The sequence below is a fragment of the Poeciliopsis prolifica genome, unplaced genomic scaffold (genome assembly GCF_027474105.1).
Source record: "Poeciliopsis prolifica strain line A6 unplaced genomic scaffold, Auburn_PproV2 SCAFFOLD042, whole genome shotgun sequence".
NCBI classification, from domain to species: domain Eukaryota; kingdom Metazoa; phylum Chordata; class Actinopteri; order Cyprinodontiformes; family Poeciliidae; genus Poeciliopsis; species Poeciliopsis prolifica.
Window position 1 is genome coordinate 4,694,809 of NW_026562417.1, and position 21,275 is coordinate 4,716,083.

The following is a 21,275-nucleotide window of genomic DNA, read 5'->3' on the forward strand; positions in this document are numbered from 1 at the left end:
ATGTTATGTGACAAACAAGTAGCATAATTGTATAGTGTAAAATGATAGAAGATGTTTTGCTTCTTTTTCTTATTTTTTCATAACTATACTATGAAACTCCATTTCTGCCAATAAAGAACAATTCAAAGCCCAACAGGAAGTCATGAATGCAGGTTTTAAACTTATAATTATGTGAGTGAAAGCCATAATTTTGACTGATCATATTCAGATTCTGAATCATAATTATGAGATAGAAAGTTACACTTTTTCTTTAAGAAGTCTTGCTAATACATATTCTAGCAAATATGCAACTTTTCAAATTCGGATTTTTCCCTGTTTTTCCTAGAATATTTCTGATACTTTTTTAGCAGAAATGCTAAAAAAAAGTTTGAGATTTTTCCATCTTGGGTGGCTGGAATGCACTGCCATATTCTCCAGATCGGACCACATCAGTTCTGATGTGACTTCACCCCACGCCCTGGAGGAACGGACCGTTTTAGAACTGAATCCAAACCGAGGGGAACACATTGTCTCCTGGCTTCCTTTGTTATTCAAAGTGTCCCAGCAGCAGCAGAAAGTCCAGGAGCAGTGGGATTGGACTGCTCTGGGTCAGCCCCTGCTTTCTCATGATAAGGAAGGCAGGGCCGAACTGCTGCTCTGCAAACAGCTCAACTCTTTGGAGGAGAGCGGGGCCGGCTGGAGCACAATACGGGACGGAGCCTCTGTGGGAGAGCGACTGAAGAACAACGGGGCAGCCAAGGAGACCACAGAAATACTCTTCCCCCAAATCCCCAAGTCCGCACAGAGAGAGGAGACAAAGACGGTGCAGAGAGCAACAAAAGCATTCTTTGCTTTCAGTCCTGCATCAAAAGAAACAACAAAAAAAAAAAAAACAATAAGCTGAGCAAGATCATTTTCCCTTGAGAACCAAATTGAAGGACAAAGGCGTGACAGTTGCATTTGTAATCAGATCAACATCTCCAAAAAACAAGGTGAGGGCCGGAGGAGCTGTGCTGCATGAAGGACAGATCCGTCTGGAGGAAGACCAGCACAGAGACAGGATGAGGACGATCCAAACGCTGACCGTCACCTGGCTGCTGCTCTCACTGAGTGAGTACACAACCACACCAACTCCGCGGCGTTCTGCAGAGGGGTCGGGTGTGCGGGAGCAGGCAGGATGTGCATCGCTGCTGGGCAGCAACAGGTGTGCATCGGATGAGTTTGGCTGCAGCACTTGCTGCAAGAGTTCCCAGATGGTTTATTCGTTATTGATCAAATATAAACTTTGCAAAACTATTCACAGCCTCTACATTTTTTCCCTTTTTGTCACATTACCACACAACTTAACCTGTCACAATAATCAATTAATGAATGAATGAATTAATCTCATGATCAATTCAAATGAGCTTGCTCAGTGACTTCCATTCAGATTATGCATATTTTTTTGAAGCAAGAAGACATCATCATTCATTTATTTATTGTTTTTGGTTGTTGAGCTGTTAGATGTTTCTTCCAGTTCCAGTGTGGAGAGTTCATAATTATCATGAATTATCAGTGCTTGAGCCTTGTCTTATTAACCTTTTTATTTTTATTTTTTATTTTTTGTTGTATTTTTTAGAAATAACGATCTGAAGCGTGACGTGTATTTGTGTTCATCCTCCCTCTCTAATGGTTTGTCTCTATCAGAATCACACTGATAGTGACTGAAATCCTATTTTTCTGAGTTTTCAGCTATTCACACAGATACTCTACTGGGTTCAGAACCTTCATGAATACGCTGTGATCCAAATGATTCCATGATCCAAACGATTCCGTTGTCTCTGGCTGTAAGTGTTGGGCTGTTGTCCTGCTGGTGGCTGAGCCTCAGACTGCAGCCTCCAGCAGGTTTTCCTCCAGGATGGGTGTGTATTTATCTCCAACAACTTCCCATGAGCCATCAGCAGCTCTGTCTCTGATGAGGAAATGCCGTGTTACTTCCACTGTTATGTGCATTGTGAGGATGTGCAGTGTTTGTTTTCTGACACACATTGGGATCTCGGACATGATGGGTCCTCTGTGTGGCTCATGGCTTGTGGGAAACTGTAAAAACCTGAGCTGCGGACCTCTGCAGCTCCTCCAGAGTTAACCAGTTGCTTCTCGTTAATGCTCTCCTTGCACGTGGCAGTAGTTCAGCTGAACCCCCCATGTCTGTGTGGGTTTATATTGGGATGTTGTCTCAGAAGTTAGTCCTCCTTTAAGCTTCATGATGCTGCTGGTTCGACAGCTGGATATATGCTGAGATTAAATGACACACAGGTGGATTATTTACTAACTGACTGCTGAAGTTTTCAGTTTTTTGCTCTTCAGGTTTTCTTTCCTTGTTTCCACAATTACACATTGCTGTGTGTTATTGATCTTTTAAAATTTCAATAATACATTCAGGATTGTGGCTGCAAAAGTAAAAAAAAAAAAAGAGAGAGAGAAATTCTGCTTCTGAAATATTGGGAAACGTCTGAAAACCTCATGTCAGAAAAATGAGGAATCAAAGCTTTAACTCTGCAGAATTTTTTTTTTAAATTAAGTACAAACAATTAATCTAGTTCTGATTTTTTGTTTGTTTGTTTTTTGCTCCTTGATCAGACCATATAGTTAAGTAGGATCCAGACATCATCCCACCAAGATGGCTCCTCCCTCTGAAAACACACAGACACACACATGCCAAGAGCAAAGATCTTGAATAATGATGCGGACCCCCCAACACCCCTGCTTTCACCCGCTCTCTCCCGCCTGAAAGGCAAACGAAGAGCTTTTCTTTAATTATGCACCTGCCACTCTGTCTCTGCTGCTGCAGCTGAATTCAGAGAGGAGGCTTTTATTTTCCCAACATGGAGGGAACTGAAGCAACATTCTGTCCGAAGGCGGTCAGCACTTTCCTGTGAGAGGGTCAAGCCGGCAATGAGAGCACACATCTGTGCATGTTTGCTCAGCGGGGTTATCACATGGCGGTGATAACGGTTCCCTTAAATAGGTAACCTCTCCTTCTCAGGAAGTTTGAAATGAAAACAGAGTCGAGACAACAAACTGCCTGGTGGAGAGAAAACTTCTACAACTGACATTTAGCAAATAGAATTTTTATTTTTTTTGCAAACCCTCACTGACGTTAGACGAGAAAAGTTTGTTCTGATTTCATGTCAGACCGTGTGAAAAATAGTCGCGTGTTTTTTTTAAACAGTGTATGTAAACTTCTGGTTTCAGCTGTTCTACATGGTTAACACCTGCAACTCTAAGATGCATTAAGGCTCATAACTACTTTGTACCTCTTGGAACAGTGACAACATTTCTAAAATACAGTTCAGTGATGTAAGGAGGAGATACATTATTAATGTGATGATACATTATCCTGTTGCTGCTTAAGTCTCACTGCAACCTCAACTCACTGATAACTGAAGTATGCATAATTTTTTTTTTTTGTTACGTTGTGTCTCTATTCTGGCAAAGATCAGGTTTGGGAGCAGATATATATTTTATGCCTTTTGTACTGTTTCATATAACTCAAAACAAGCAGAAGAAAACTCTGTATTTGCGTTTGTGTGTGTAGGTAGATGGGAAAATGGAGCTTTAGGGTCCCGCGCATTACAGTCTGCGACAAGTAATGCACCAGTATATCCACATACTTCCTTCAACAAGAATCCAAATTGACATTGCCTTGTTTTTTGTTTGTTTGTTTGTTTGTTTGTTTTTATAAACTTCACACTCTCATTCACTATTTAGAACTAGCTCAAACTACGCATCTGTCCACACATATGACCCTCTTGGCGCCATGGAAGCACTAACTGAAAGTCATGCTTGTTTTGAAGCAATCTGATTGTTTCAGGTGCTACACTGCCCCCTATGGGTTTGGTATGTTTAAAAGCTATGGGGTGGATTTGTGGAAACTTTTGTCAAACCAAATTTCTTTTAATGATATAATAAAGGTATTCATTTTTATAAAGATATGTCAAACATGGCAAAGGCCTGAGACTGTTTAGCTTTAGTTGAAAATATATCTAAAGAAAAATTCTAAATTATTCATGATCAACTTGTAGATTTTGTACTGTAAAGTATTTCATATAGAAGTGAAAGTTTTAGTTTGATTAGAGGGCTGGTTTGTGTGAAAACTAAGTATAAAACTAAGAAAGTTGAGCTATGGGGTCATATCGCTCAGTGGGTATTTTTACCCACTGGACCTATGCTGTGGTACAGCATAGGTCCAGACCTGTTTATGTGTAACAGTTTTCAATGTTCTCAATGTATAATCCAAAGTTAATGTCCAAAGATCATTTTAGACCTCACAGGTTCATCTGGGTCTGAATTTAGACAAAACATCCTTTCATCTACACCTGATGATCCATACAGGGTCACAAATGGACTGATTTTTACCTCCAGTTTCATCAACACTCTTATGTAGCAGCAGTGAACCACTGCAGCCATGTGTGACACTGAAATATAAAGTTGTGTATCCTCTGCATATAAACAACTGCAGGTGATGAAGTAGTTTTGTACAATGTGAGCTCAGGGGAGCCATCTGGGAAACTGCAAGAACAATAGACATGAAGCTGCCCAGAATCACTAATGACAGGCATAGCTTTTAGAACATATTAATGGCAATTAGAGCCAACAAAATGCTGAGAAAGAAAAAAAGCAAACTGTTTACAACGCAGATTTAATTTTAAATTGTAATAACTTGAATTCATAAATCTAAATACATTCAAACATACACACAGTTATTTTACTGTAGAAAGGATTACTGGTTACAAATACCTTCTGTCTCATTTTGGGAAACTTCATTGTACGAAGCCAGATTTTCCTCAAAGTTCTCTGCTTCAGCTCAGAATCGGCGGGATGGAAACTCCTTGTTAAACAATGAGCAGCTTCCGCAGCGCTGTGCCTCCCCTCTCCTGAGCGGCGGAGTTCAGCCAACAAGCAAACAGCTTTAAACTGTCTGGGTTACTTATTGTATGGACACTTTCTAATTAAACATGAACTAATTGTTGGTTTTTCATTACTTCTACCAGTCGATTTAGGGCAGGGGTGTCAAACTCATTCCCGTTTTGTGCCAAATCAAGATCATGATTGCTCTTAAAGGGCCGGTTGTGTGTTGATAAAACCCATTTACAAACTGTCAATATATGAATAAAATTCTAAAATGAAATATTATCAAACATCTTTTCAGTCCCTACGGGATTCTTTTTGTGATTTTGTTTTGCAATAAAAAACAAAGTGTTTGTGACAATATTTTAGAAATATCTGCAATATTTGCACTAATATCTATGACAGTAAGTGTGACTTTCTATTACTTGCTGTATAGACTATAATCTGACATCAGTTAAAGCTGAGGCAGCATTTTAGTACAAGCAAGAAAGCTTTTGACCATTTTTTAGAAAAATTTGTAATTAACTCCCAATTGTATGTTAGTGCAAAAAAGTGAGGTGATTTGTTGATTTTCCATAAATTTCCACAATAACTCTCAAGGAACTGGAGGAACTGATTGATATAATTTGGCAGTGAACAGATAAAACCTTTATTGTTTTTATTGATAACTTAATGTTTAGTGTTTAGTCTAGAATCTAGAGGGCCACATAAAAAGCTATGGCGGGCCGGATTAGGCCCCCGTGCCTCGAGTTTGACACATGTGATTTGAATTCATTGCCTTTGAATAATTGAAAAAGTGAAAACCAGAGATGCATCGATCCGATATCAATATCTGTATCGGTCACAGTACTGAAAAAAAATTCTACATCGGTATCAGTGACCATGTGCCCGATCTGCAGGGACAGATCTATTCAGTATAATTCTATGCTTTGAGTGCTGGGTGATGTCACGCTTTATGTTTTATTTTGCATTATATTTAGAATTCCTAAATTAACTTTTTGAACCTTTTCAAAGAAAGCTTATTGAAGTTTATTTTTACATATTATTTCAGCCAATTTCATTTTTATTTATTTTACATTGTCAGTTCTAATCCTAAATGCTCTGACGGAACAGATGAAAGTTGTTTTGACATGTTGGACCAAACTTGTGAAGCTGTTTTTCTATTGAAGTGGTGCCGAGTTAGCAAATAAATCTGTAATTCACTACATTTATGTCTGTGTACAAATATACAGTCAAATATGAAACAGGAATTTCTCTTAATGGGGGTCTGAGTCTTTTTTAAAAATCAATTCCTAGGATGAACTTCAGTGACCGTGGGACAGAAGTTCTGAGTTGCTGCATTGTCCATTGTGTTTGGTCAAAATGCGACGTTTTGGTCTCATCTGACCAGAGCTTCCTCTGCCTCGTGTTTGCCGTGTTTTAAACATGGCTGATGGCAAACTGAGGCCAGAAATTCTAGTTTTTAAGTTGGGGAAAAAATAAATAAAAAATGGATTCTTTCTATTGCTACATAAAAGCAGGAGTCAGAAAAAGAGAACACAGGAAGCCAAATTAAACAGATGAAAATCAAGCCTTGATCATGAGTTTCAACTTCTAGTCCGATTGACGTTAAATATAACTTCAATCAGACGTGGTTTCAGCTTTGTCATGTAGCTGAAAGACAAAGGGAAGCTTTGGAGGGCAGAGGTGACTTCCTTAAAGACCCGAGCTGCACCGCTGCACAGAAGGTGATGTCATAGCATCAACAAATGGGAAGTAGTGAGGAGTTTGACAACAGAACAGTGTCATCACTTATCAGCACCTCCAGGACTTCCTAACCCCGTCCACACACTCTTTCTTTAGCATCAGCTGCTTCACAACTCATCCAGTTCCTACATGATAACAGGCAGCAGGGCTTTACGGCCTGTGAGGACCACAGCCATGATGTTGGGGGTGAGAGTGGGAGGTCTCTGCCTGGGATCTGTTTAATGGCTGAACTGGGAGAGACAGGGGAAACAATAGAAGGGAGCAGAATAAACCTTATCAACATCCTGACTCCAGAAAAGGAAGGGCGTTCAGGCTGGAGACCACAGTGTGGGCCCTGAGCCTCTCCTTTGATATCAGTCACTGCCAGTCACTCAACATCTGCAGCTGATTCTGAGCTCATCCATCTTTCAATGTGCAGAAGCACTGGCATACCGAGGAGATCCTCCCCCCTAAACCAAGTTATGTTACAACAAACTGGACTCATACAGCTTAGTGCCTCAGCTGTTAAGTTGGTACAGCTGTAGACAAAACAGCCGTACCTGTCAGTGTTAACAAACTCAAATGAAACCAAGGAACTGAAATAGAGAAAATAATTTTGTTAACTGAAAGAAACAAAAATGGTAATTAATAGGAAAAACTGAAATTAGGGCTTTTGTTTTTCTATTTATGAATCTCTTTGTTAGTCGATCAAACTGATGTGAAGTAGATATTTTTTTCCACACAAGCAGCTTATGGCCCTCCATGTTCCACCTGGCAGTCCTTCAAAATTACAGTAAAAGTTGGGACAAAACCTGAATAGGTTTTTTGAAAATAGTGTTGAGTATTAAATTTAAACACACAGCATGAATAAAACTAATACTAAAACTATCATTATAACTAATAAAAACTAAATGGCAATATTTAATCAGTAATTTCTAATAAAACTGATTCTAAGAACTCATTAAATGTGACTAAATTAGAAAAAAGTATCAACAAAATAAAACTAAATATGATGAAAAACCCAAACCTGTTGTAACCCTGGTACTTTCATTCATAATCAAGTCCAGAGGACTCCAAAGCACTTCTCACAACATTGAGTTGTGATTTTTGGTAAACAACCAATCACAGCTGCTCTGAGGCAGTATGACAGTGGCGCCACCTGTTGGGCCCTCTGACCAACACCAGCAGGCCAGGCAGATGTTGTGAAGTGTTTTTCCCAAAGACAACCACAGAGAAAGACTAGGGTTCAAACCGGCAACCCACATGTTACGAGATAAACTCCTTCCTCCATCTCCATGCTTCTTATGAAAGTATTTCTCTGTGCTAACACAGGAGTGATCACATGGAACATTTCCAGTCTGTGTCCTTTAAGCTGCAAAGATCAGCCAAAACAGGCTAAGTCTGACTCTCTGTTGGAGGATTTATTCCCCGTCCTAAAAACTTCAATTACCTGGAATGCAAACAAATGACTTTGAGCCCATTAGATGAGCCAACATCCAGCCTGACTCTGTGCTCTCTGTGAGTTCTCTCCAGTCAGCCTGTCCTGCAGGGAGGAACCGCTGCTATGTGAAAATCTCTTTGCAGCGTTGCAGACCTTCACCCTGCAGACCCTCCCTCCACCCGGCATGCCAAACTCCTCAGCCAGGTGGATGTTTATCAGCCCTGCGGCTGGTACCGTCATGGACCCACAGCCTCCTCCTCATTCCTCACCTCTCCCCCATTCCTCACTCCCAGCTCCGTCAGCGTTGGCTCAACCCGCCCCCTCACTTCTCAGCTTTTAAGAACAACACTCCTGCTTCATTAGCTCCGGGATAATGCATGTGTGGGAGACGTGCCCAACCACACTTTGCTGCTAATTTAGCGTTCATATATTGCACAGACTGAGGTTCTCCTGAAACAGCAGCAGCACAGAGACAGCTGGGAAATGTTGCAGATTTTCAGGATCTGACTGTAATTCAGATCCGTGCAGCTCTGAGAGCAGAACAAGACTGACGGCTCATTTAATTTCAAGCTTTCACACTTCATTTGCTGAATAGGTTGGAAAAACACAGGGCGCATTTACAGCACCCTGCAAAAACACTGATTACACTCCTTCACATTGCTCCTATGGCAACCACACACACATGGATTTAAAAAAAAAGAAAAAAAAAGAAAGATATTCAGGGATGCACAGATCCACTTCTGATGCCGATACTGATATTTGAGGTTATAAAGATCCGATACAGATCTTGTGGTTAAAATGTGTAAAGTGAGGAAAAGTATCTGTGAACAAGATCGGTTTCAGATAATTGGAGGAGAGGAGTTCAACTGGTTAAAAGTTAAAAGTGCCGACTGTGGAAATAAACGATTCATTTTGGGCCATTAAGGTGCAGGACAGGAAAAAGATTTCAACATCACTAACAGGGAGCTGCTGTCATGATCTGATGCTGTCAAACATTGAAGAAGAAAAAAAACTTATGAGTGCATGACATATTAATCTGCTTTAAGCTACAACAAACTCCTTCCTGATTCTAAACAGAACATCAGAGAGCTGACTGCAGAGTGCTGCCATTAGTGCTGACTGAGCAGTTCACTCACAGAGCAATGTGAGTGAACTGTAATATTTACAGGATGAACAACATGGATTTCACAAGAACTGAAGATTCAAGCCGCTTCAGTTCAGTTCAGTTCAATTGAACTCAATTTTAAAATAAATGTTGCCAAATTTAACTCATATCATCCAACCACCTTCAAAGAGTTTTTGTAGGTGGTGGTGCATTGGGCAGGAAGAATCTCCTGTAGCAGTCAGTGTTGCAGCGACTCTGAATTGGCCTCTGACTAAAGACTGAGCTCTTTGACAGCCCAGTTGCTGTCATTACATGCTAACAACTTCAGGGGCAGAGATGATATTTTATAATAACAAGTCCTGAATGACTCCAGCTCTGCTGATCCACCTCGTTTGCATTTGCTGCATCTTTTTAAAGTCTCTCTGGCCACATGCTCAGAAAGCCCGGCAGAAATTGTGGAATGGAAAATTCAGAGTTTGAAGTCGAACAAAATCCCAAACCAAGCAAGCTGCTTCCTGTCAGAGAGCTGAGCCAGGAGAAGAGCCAGAGAAAGGACAGAAAGCTGCTTCCCACAGCCAATCAGCTGACAGGAACGAGCAGCAGCACACGATTATGATGTTTGATAAAAGTTTGATTTAATAATCATGCATAATTAAGTTCTTCATTTCACTTGATAAAACTTCTTTCTGTGGTTGGATCTGATACAACAGGAAGACATAGCGACTGTTCTGGATATTTGCTGTTCTTGCCCTGCAAATGGAACATTTTCACATTTTGTCCCATTGAAGCATCAGCATGTTTTATTGGGTTGCTATGTGACCGTGGTAAGAAAATGACAACATTATGACATGATCAACATATTGCAACGAGTCGATGCTCAGCAGGCACAGTGTTGGCTGCAGGGTTCTGTGGTGTTCTGTGAGGTTCTGTGGGGTTCTGCAGGGTTCTGTGAGGTTCTGTGGGGTTCTGCAGGGTTCTGTGGGGTTCTGTGGGGTTCTGTGAGGTTCTGTGGGGTTCTGCAGGGTTCTGTGAGGTTCTGTGGGGTTCTGCAGGGTTCTCTGGAGTTCTGCGAGCGTCCATCAGGTTTCAAACAGATTTTTTTGCCCACTCTTCTATGCAGACCGTCTTCTCAGTTTCTCCTCAAATCTTCCCCACAGCATGATGCTGCTTGCACCACATTTCAAAGGGGTGACGTGTTCAGGGTGATGAACACTTAGATTTCCTCCACTAACTGGTCTTATGATGAGTGTGTTGTTGGTTTTCTCTCCTGGTGCTCCAGGTTTTTCCCAAATACAGAAATATGTTCAATAGACCCAGCGTCCATGTTTTTTTATCCTAAAATTTCATATTCACTTAGTAGGTAACTTTTCTTCGTAAATTTCTCAAGATTTGTAATCGAGGGACATTTCGGGTGGCCCTGGTTTGAGTGGCGCCTGAATAAAGAGGCTTGAGACCTCAAGTCCTGAGATGGACGTCTATCTTCGGTTCCTTTGGTGTGTGTCTTCCCCCCGTTCCTGTCAGATTACTGCCAAATAAAACCACGAACAATGAAAAAGTTCATAATTAAAAAAAATCAGGAGAAGCAGAGCTGGGTTCATTGGTGTTTCTGTAGCCACGGTGTGCGTGTGTGTGTGTGTGTGTGTGTGTGTGTGTGTGTGTGTGTGTGTGTGTGTGTGTGTGTGTGTGTGTTGTGTGTGTGTGGGTGTGTGTGTGTGTGTGTGTGTGTGTGTGTGTGTGTGTGTGTGTGTGTGTGTGTGTGGAGGGGGGCGGGTGCGTACATATGTTTCCCTGGGGCTGTGTCATGAGGAATGTGAGGGTGAGGTAAAAGCAGCAGGATTGATAAGAGGAGAATCAGTCGATGCTGCCGTCCTCAACAAAACAGATGCATCAGCGACAGCTGGGGTCAGAGGTCATCCCGCATATTAACGCACAGAAAAACAACCTGACAGATGAATTTTTCATGTATTTTAAAATAATTTGAAACAGTGAAATTTTATTAACAGGTTAGAGGTTTGGAATATTTTTAATCATTTTCATATTTTGTGTTTTGTTTTCTGAACATCAAATCTGAACCAAATTGTGGACATTGAGCTGAGTTGACTCCTGAGCCGATCCAGAAGCTGTTCTGGGTTCCTCTAGATGAGCCGCCATCATCATTTTGGAAGAGCTGCTTCTCTTCAAAATTTTTCTGACTCTCACTGTTGTTCTCTGGAATCTTACAAATGGATTGTGACAATTTTTAGATAAATCCATGTCAGCAACATTGGGTCTTATTTGCATTGATTCTCTGAAGGCTTGAGAATCCCCTTTTAGAAATCTTATAGTCTGCTTGGTGTTGTTAGGCAGGTTCTATTGAAAGGATTTCTTCTTCAGGCAGGAATCAGGCCTAAACAGATGAAATGTGGTCAGTCAAAGCTCATTTACAATTAAAGCATGTTGCAGATTTTTTTTTTTTTTTTGAAGCTTCTGTAACAGTGAGTGAGGAAGCATGATTCGTCCCTGGCAGCTGAAGGCATTTTCTTCCTTCAATAACCTGAGATGATTTTTCTCAAGAAGTGGTTCTGCATAAATACACTGAACTGTGTTAAACTCTTGGCCTGGTTTCATATTTCCAGGTTGAAATCAAAAACTAAAACGCTTCCATATGCTGAAGCTGTGAAAACATGTTTTAGATCCTCAGGAGTTATGAAGACAAATAAAACATTCTAATGATTCCTAGGACTCATAAATACTCAAAGCTCAAATATTTAGAGCAGAAGGTCAGATAACAGAAAACACTTTGATTTATCAAAGGAGTTTCTGAGTGGTGACCTTTGACCCCTCCCCTCCCTCAGAAAGCGTGTTGGAGCTGATAACTGATGTCTCAACTAGAGCCAAACACAATGTCTTCCTGCAGATCTTGAATCCAAATGAGATGCAATTCATGGATATCATAATGTTTGCTTTATTGTCTTTCTTTGTTAATTATTTTGGTTTGTCCTGTTTAAATTGCAACCTTTAATGTGTTTTAATTAACGTTTTGCGATCACAAAGTGATTGACTGCAGAGTGAAAGAAAAAAATATAACCTTTTTATTTTTTTTTTCAAAAGAATAATGTGAAAACCATGGCATATATTTCTATACAACCCCTTTTACTTCAATAACCTGAAATAAAATGCAGCATTATCAGCTGGCTTTAGAAGTCAACTAATTAATAAGTGATAAATGCTGTGGGTGTTTGTTTTTCTGTAGTGATCTGCAGTGGTTTGATTTGGTTTAATTCAACATATTTCATTCGATTAGATCAGTGCACATTAGTCAACACTACCACAATCCACGGCAGTGGAAAGTTCTCCCACTAAAAACTGTTCATTTCAAAGGACTTTCTTCTTAAGTAAGATTAAACAAGCAAATAAGACAACAAATAAATAATCTGGCATTACTGAATTATCATTATTATTATTTTTTTATTGCTTTTTTGGTGGGGGAAAGGTTCCAGTGTGACTGAGCCAGTATACGATGAACACATTGAAAGCTCGGGGTCTCAGACGGTGGAAGGACATTGTTTTCTGGCCGCAGCGTTGGGTGAAGGCTGTTCATGGGTCACTAAAAACAGGTTGAGGTTGTGGGTGGGGCTCCTCCGAGTTTATTGTTTGCAGCTTCCTGCTCTGATTGTTCTAAATAGAGAAACAGACGACGGTGGTGAGCTGAGGTTGATGTTCCAACCAGAGGAGAACCCGGGCCGTTAAAATCAAACCGAGTTCTTCGTGAAACAGAAGATTTGTGTCAAACGTTCGGGGTAAGAGGAGAGAGAAAGATCAAACCTTTCATTTCTTTTTTGCTGATTTAAAAGCTGCAAAGGAAAGGAAATTTTTCTTTCTTTTTTATTTTTTTTTACTGATATGACAATCAATGATCAAAATCAAACCAACAATGAATAAATAAACAATAAAATAAGACTAAAACAAACTTAATGTAAATCTGTAGATCACTTATGAATGCAAAGATGATAATCATTAGAAGATCACTCAGGCTAAAGTAATCAAAGCTAATTAATAGCATCACTAGCAATGAAATGGACGAAAGCTTTGTCTGTCATGTAAAAAAATATGCAGCCATCGTAAGGTTTGTCTTTTTCTATTATATTTTGCTGTAGATATTTAATATCAGTTTTAACTAAGTTGTTGTAATAAATAAAATAAAACCTTTTCTTATTTTTTTTCATTGAGACTAAAATGGCCCAAATTTTAGAACCTATCTGACTACAATTTGGCAAATATGCCAAAATATGTACCTGGCGTATCATATTAGCTCCACATGATGAAAATGTCGTCATTTATCACTTTGAAGTTTGCTGGTTTTGTTCAAACCTCTTACGTTTACCTCGGTGTGATCTGACTGCCAGAGCGAGGAAGTCAATTCAGAAGGAACATCACATTCAAACGACAAGATGCAAATATCTCTCCTTTAAGCAAGATGAGTTTTATACCCCGCAAGAACAAGAAAGTTTCTTGTTTATTTAGCAATTGTCAGACAGGAAGATGGCTGATGAGGAAAGGAGAAGATGTGAGGCAAGGGTCATCAGGCAAAGGTCACCAGGCTGGGATTCGAACCTGTGACAGATGTTTTACAGCCTCCTCACATGGCTGCCCCCGTACCGCCACTGCAGCCCTCGTTTCTTATGTTAACAACATACAAAGACATCTTCCACTGACAGATGATGACAACTTAAACAGGCATAAAGGGAAGAGTTATGCACAAAGCTTCCATTCAGAAGGATGTAGAGTCCTACTGATTCCCCATCTTGACCCTCAGATATGAAATTCATCACTGGTTTCATATCCTACTTACTCTGGTATTTCCAGCTGGTAATGAGTTTATCTGTTTTCTTGCAGGTATCTGTTCAGAGAGCAGCGACGCTCCCCCCACAGAGTCACCTGAAACAAAGAAAGCAATAAGTACTGCAGCTGGTGAGCCAGCAAGTACTGTACGCTCAGCAAGTGCCACAGGCTCATCAGAATCCAGTAATCAGTCTGTCAAGCCAACAGGCGTGGCTCCATCCACAGGAACAACGCAAACCACAGCAATCGCCACCAAACCTCCCACTACTGCTGCGGCTGTGATAACCACTATTACAGCACAGTCAAACAGCGGTGCGCAGATCTCAGTCATGCCTACCACCATTTCTGTTGCCATCGCTCCTGCAACCACCGTCAGCACTGCCACCAGTGCCAACAGTGCCACCAGTGTCACCAGTGTCACCAGTGTCACCACCACCCCTACGACTGTCATCTCTGCATCGGCTAATGAGTCTCCTGCCAGCGACAGCAGAACAGTGTTGACTACATCTACTGAGTCCAGCAGAGGCGCTACGGCATCGGCCTCCAAACCAAGTGAAAGTGCAGTGAAAACGACAACCAAATCAGATGTTCCTACAACTGGTGCAGCCGCAGAGGCAACGACTCAGAGGAGCCAAGCAACATCGACGGCTGCAGGCAGCAACGAGGGCAGCAATGCAGGTAAAGCAGCTTTTTGCTCACAATCACCTGAAACACACATCAACTGAGTGGTTGATGTCTCATTTCATGACATCATGTCTCATAAGGAACAACTCATAAGGTTGATCTGTTGGTTGAGGAACCAAACACTGTGACATGAGAAGCTATATGGTGTGTATGTATCTTGCTAGCTATTGCAGTTTAATCCTCATCATTTCATCTCTGATGTGTAAAGCCAAAGATGTTTATTAGCAAAAACAGGAAGGGACGTTAAAAAATGATGTTAGATGTCAGATTGGAATTGCAGGAAGAGAAGTTCACTAGAGTGATACGTCACGGTTTAGGATCGCTGTGTATTCAGTTTCTTCTCTTCAACAACCTTCCTACACCTGACAAAGACCACCACCATGTTCACAAAGATGCTTTTTTTGTGCATTTTTTGTTTCCCACTACATGTAGTTTACTTCAATCAAATTCTTCTTCAGGAAGTTTACTGGGTCCAACTGCTTGACTCGTGGCAGACATCTTATAGTTTGGTCTCAATGGCTGCTTTTCTTTTGCTGCCAGATTTGCCAGATAAATTGGACTTGTCACCCAATAACTACTCTGTCATCTCAAACCTGAGCTATGGGTCTCTGCAGCTCTGTATTTAGTTCCATCGCTTTTCTGTCCCTGCTGGACAGCATCCCCACAGCATGACGTGACTACTACCATGTTTCATGATCTGAGTGTAGACAATGTATATATGGCATTGGATGTCCACCTTTTCCTCAATTACATTACATATCATTATTATCTTTCTTTTAATGAGTAAAACAAGTTTACCTAAACTTAAACCACAGAAGGTAACTTAAAAGTTATCTTGTTTCCAGAGATAACTAAAACCACTATCTGAGCATTTTGTTCTTGAAAAACCTACATTGTTCTATTCTGTCTCACATGACTCCCCTCTCAGGTTCAGTCCCTTACATTCATTTCTTAGTGAAAGTCCAAGGAGGCGAAATCCCATTTGATCTCTTCCTCCATGTCATAAGAATACAATCTTTACCGGTCACTGTCCTTTCTGATCGAAGGTCCCACCACACAGACTATGACCACACCTTCAAACTCCAACCAGGTCCCAGAGAGGAGCATCACCTCCAGCCAAGCTCCGACTGTGAAAGACTCTCATGTCATCACTAAAAGCCTGACCACGACAGCCACAATGTGGGCTGTGGGGACTGAGACAAACACTGAGACATTTATGGTAAGTTCGTCATCAGCTGCAGTTTTGACAAAACACAAAAATCAACTATTTGCTTGACATATATCTTTGTTCTCTTGCAGTTTTCTGTGAGCGATTTAGAGGTAAGATTTACATTTTGACTTGTATCATTAAGTCTTAATCAAAGCATTATGACTGTTTCTGTTCATGCAAATAAAAAAAGAGGCAGTGAACTCAGTCCTGAGCCATTGTCCCGTCAGCCCACACCCTTCCCACTCCGCTTTTAGGTCTCCCTGGTTTTTGTAGACTTGATACAGGAGAACTACAGTAAAACAGCAGACCTGAGTGGCCATAGACTTTCTACTTAAACTTCAATTTTTGCTGCTATCTGCTTATTAAATTAGAGTTTTGCCCAAGGGAGAGAAGTTCACTGGCGTTCCTACTGAGAGGCTTGTTTCTGTGTATGGCATTATCTCCTGAAAAGATAACTGTTTAAATCCTGGCTCCATTCTAACACATAAACATGCTTTGATCAGAACCATTCTAATGAACCTCAGAACCCAATTGAGACTTTTTGCAACTCTGGCTTCGTTGTGTCAGATCACCTCACTGAAGGCCTCAGAGTTTGGGTTGTGAAAAGCCGCCTGATGGTGACATTTTTAGAAAAGATGGAATTTTTTTTATAAACGTTACAAACTGCAGCGTTAACGTTGGTCCAATAGAGAGGGGGTCGTCAAATCCAGGCCTCCAGAGCCGCTGTCCTCAACATGCCTCAATCAGACGACTGATTGACCTCCACAGTGCAGCTCAGTTCTGCCAATGACCTGATTACTTGACCCAAGTGTGTGACCCAGCAGGACTCTGGCCCCGGAGGCCTGGATCTGAGGATCCTAGCTCTGGAGCGGGAAGCAGTGAAGTCTGCTATAAAAAGAATCAAGGTTTCCAACAGCAGAGTGGAAAAACACCTCAGTGGAAACCTTTCCTGCCTGTCTCCAGCTTCCTTTGTTCCCACATCTTATTTATATTCCCAGCCTTGTCTTTGACTGACCAACAGTAGACTTTCGCTAACAGAGACAATCCGAACATGACAGCACAGGAAGACCTGACCTCCGCCGCCACCGCTGACCGCCGAGTCCTGCCTCTGCCTCATTCACTGACACATTGCATTTTCACTTGCAGTCGACGAAAAACAAAACTCTGCTGCAATTGTGCAAGAGCTTCATGTCCAGCCTGCGTAACGGAACCTGCATTGTTGCTCTGCAGAACAACGGGAGTAAGATTGGCAGTTTGATGATTGAAGGTAAAACAGCCTCCACCTGTTAGTCTGTCATATCTCACACGAAACACCTTTTATTCAAACACCTGACAATTCATCTTGCAGTCGATGTCAATCTAGTACAGGAGCAACTTTCAAAACTCAATGCAGAAAAAAAACCTAAAGAAGTACGTATCGTTTTGTTGGTGTTGCATTCCAGGGCTTGTGTGCTAGACGTAAAGTTAACCTCCTTTGTTTTGTTGATTTGGAGGAACCAACAGACAACAAAACCCTGACAGCCATCCTGGCCTCATGCGGAGCCCTGCTCATCATGATCATCATCCTGGGAGTCTGCGTGTCCCAACGCCGCAAGCCGTACAACGAGAACCAGGTAGGCGCTAAATGTTCATGCTGCTGTCGCCTGTTCAGCTGACAGAGAGAAAAAACATTCAACTCCATTAACTGCAGTGTTAGCATTTTTGATGCTACTGTCACACCTGAATTTCCAAGGATGTTTCTGCTCTGTTTTTAAAAATCCTGATTTGAGATCATCTGTGGAGAAGATCATAACCAAGACCAGTTTAATAAAAGTAATGCACATAGAATTAACCAAAGATTGAGTTAGAAAACCAGAAAACAATCCTTTAAACTATTACTCTTTTTACATTGCTTTATATTTTGGGTGATGTTCATTTGTCTCCATCAGAAACAGGTTTTCTCACAAAATTAAAGTAATTAAACAGACTGTTTGCTGGAGATGGACACCAGCACCTCCCGACCCCACTAGGGTCAAGGGTGTACAGAAAATGGATGGATGGATAAATTGCACTGTTGTGTAACCAATGAGTCAGGTTCATGTTTATCAGACATTCACTTTACTTGAATGATTTACTTTCTAAGAAGAAATGAAAACTATTGGTCTGAATTAGTGAATTATCCAGATTTCATCAGATTGTTGTGAAACTGTTGTATTAATCCAAGAACAACCTGGTTTAAGTTCAAACTGGAGCAGAAGGTTTGAGACATACAGACTGACCGACTTGGCAGTTCCATAACCAAACTCGAAAGCCCAAACATTCTCAAAGACTTCGTCTTCTCCTCTGTGCAGCTGCACCTGACTGAAGAGCTGCACACGGTAGAGAATGGTTACCATGACAACCCCACGCTGGAGGTGATGGAGGCGCAGCCAGAGATGCAGGAGAAGAAGATGGCGCTGAACGGGGAATTCAGCGACAGCTGGATCGTCCCCATCGACAACCTGATGAAGGAGGAGGCGCCCGACGAGGAGGACACCCACCTGTGAGGACGAGGCGGCTGGACCCGGGTTCCACCCACTCCCACACCACATCGCTGGATTAAATTGAAAAACTTCACCAAATCAATCACTATCACATTTTTCCAAACATCTGCCATTGCTGACATTCTGCGCTCCCAGCCCTCCCTGTCAGTATATCAGTGAGTCTCTGACAAACAATAATGTTTTTTGAAAACCAGCTAGAATGTCTTGCTCATGTGCCGCCCATTGTCACACGCCGCTCTGGGTGAAGAGCCACGCCTTGTCCGCGTGTCAAAAACCACCACTGCCCACTCACATAAGCATCCATCACTTACCACACCTGTGATTTACGAAAAGCAATGGGATGAAAAAGCCCGGAAACGTGGTTCTGTTCCCGGTCCGGCCGGGTAACCGTGTCTCTGAGCTCCTCAACTGGTCCAGAGTTTTATCTTAGATGATCTCAGGATACTTTAAAGCATTCTGGTGATCCAGGAGAAGGCTGAACAGATACAGCTGAGTACTAACCTCTAGTCTGAGGAAGCCCAGCCTTACAGGCCTGGCAGATCAGTAGGAGTCACAGATTACTGGTAACATCACATGTGAATATTATGCTTTTTAGCTCTTCATTTATTATGTTTTCAATCAATTAAGGCAAAACTGAATATTTCATCATATATTTGATGAAATATCTGCTCTCATGCAGCAGGTGTTCATACGTGGAAGTTGCCACAAATAGAGGCTCGATTGCCAACTATTGCAATGTCTGTTTGCCTGTGTTATGTGTTTTGTCAGATTATTTGATAATTCATTTGAAACTTCCAGGGTTTAAAATTATGAGCTCTGACAATCAGATCGTTTCAGTTGGAGCTTTGGATGGGATCGTTTTGTCGCACTGACAGACTGAGCTCCCAGAAACATGCTTGAGGAATTAACCAGTAAAAAAAAGATGCAACTGAGCTGTTCAATTATTCACACAGGATCAAGGTTAAATAGAACACGTGTCAAACTCTCATACAAATGTAAAATATTACTTTGCACCTGCCACCTTCAGCTCCTGTTGGGTTTAAATGATCCTGTTAAGCTGCAACGTAACTTCATCCAATACTACAGATGGAAACTAGAACAGCTTCCAACTCCACTCAGTCATGAATCTAATGATCTGTGTGGTGTGATCAAGAATGTGCTACAGCAACAAAATGGAAAAAGAGACAAGACTGAAGAAATAAAGAATTGTGTTACATCTAAAATGATATGTGATGGCGATGCAGTGTCAGGACTAGTAGATCCATGGCCCTGTACCTCACAAATTTCTGAGACGTGATCCGGGTTACATCCTGTTAGGAGGCAGAGCAGCGGAAGCCCCAGACCTTTTCTTTACTGGTTCTGGCCGTATTCAGATGTCGATGTCTTATTTTGCCCTACCCACTCATGGAGAACCACTTGGTACCATTCTTAGTTCAAACTGTTCTTCCTCTGTACCTATTTTAGCTCATAAGAGAAAAAGATTTTTGTTCCAAAAGTGTCCAGATGATACTCAGTGATGATGAACTACTAAAATGACTTCCAGGTTATAACATGGAGCCTCTAATTAACTATCTGGAGCTGTTCTCTTTTAAGAGTCACAAACTCAGAACGCAGAACGTTCTGAGATTGTCATCAGGGCAAAACCGGGGCAAAAAGTCGGGTAGTGAGAATTGGGCTTTAAATAAAGTGGATAGTTCAAACTGAGGGTTCTGTTGAGCAGGCAGTGTCTCTCGGAAAACCTCCACTGCTAGCAGAACGCACCAGAGCCTGGACCCAAGTGGTCCAATCAGGGCCAGATTTATACAACTCTACTGACACCATGTCACAGTAGATTCATTGTGTATTTACAAGTAAAAATCAATTACACATTCAATTATTTGCATATGTTAGAAAAGCTCCAACTTACCAAGAATCTGTACCCAAATAAGAGTTTCATGCAAAACAAAGTGAAATGTGATAAACTCATCCAACCTGACGAAACGATCCACGAATGTATGTACGAACAAACTACTAAAATGTCAGTGGTTTGACTAAATACCATCTTATTGAATTCATTTCTGATAGTCCAGAAAGTGCATGAAGAACTCCTTCATGAACATAACTAAAGCTGCACAATATATAGAATGAAAGTTCAAAATCACAAACTGTTGGGATGCATTTGGTAATGGAAAATACAGAATGACTGTAACCATTACCACCAGTCGGAATTCTCAGCCACATTGGGATTAAATGCTTTCCTGAGATTGTGTAGTTCTGGTAAAGACAATATGTGACATGTTGCAAATTTGGAATTTAGAACTACCATCAGAATTTTGAGACAAATTGCTCCAAGTGGATAGAAAAGCATTTAGTTTCCAGTGAAAAGCTTCTGGGTTGATTTAAACTGGAAATTTGAGAGAATTAAGAAATCAACTGCTGCCCTCTCCACTGGAGAAAAGAATCCATTTTCTCTCAAAGCTAATATGAGAAAGCCTGTACATAGCTGTAGGACTCATGTTCTTTTTTAAAAGATGTTGCTGATATTCAAGAAATCAAATCCCATTTATTTTGAGATGATCACACAGAGAAGTCAACTATTTTTTATACAGTTTTGATCTTTTTCAACCAATCAAGGACTTAATCTATATTTACTTTCTAGCTACATATATAGAGGAAAGTCAGTCACTTTGGGATCTTCAGTCCAAGGCCCCCATTCTGCTGTTTTTTGTGTGTAAAATTTCACTTTTATTATAGATGTGCTACTTTCACCAGACTATGTTAGCATTCTTTAATGTATTTATGGTTTGTTTGCTGCTGAAGGCGAACAGGGGTCTGACACACTGGAAACTGTAAATTGTTGATGGCTTTTGCCATCGTCTTCTTGTATCAATAAAAATTTCTCTTTTTTTTTCCTATTTC

General features: G+C 41.0%; 1 protein-coding gene across 1 annotated transcript; it reads left to right on the plus strand.

The window, feature by feature from the left end:
• Positions 1 to 585: 585 nt before the first annotated feature.
• Positions 586 to 21,271, plus strand: podxl (podocalyxin-like). The gene is made up of 8 exons (XM_055055752.1): positions 586 to 1,089; positions 14,016 to 14,639; positions 15,692 to 15,864; positions 15,945 to 15,965; positions 17,002 to 17,122; positions 17,204 to 17,265; positions 17,349 to 17,468; positions 18,186 to 21,271. Exons 1-8 carry the CDS (start codon positions 1,041 to 1,043, stop codon positions 18,378 to 18,380), a joined length of 1,365 nt encoding a protein of 454 aa, XP_054911727.1. The 5' UTR covers positions 586 to 1,040; the 3' UTR covers positions 18,381 to 21,271.
• The last annotated feature ends 4 nt before the right edge of the window (positions 21,272 to 21,275 follow it).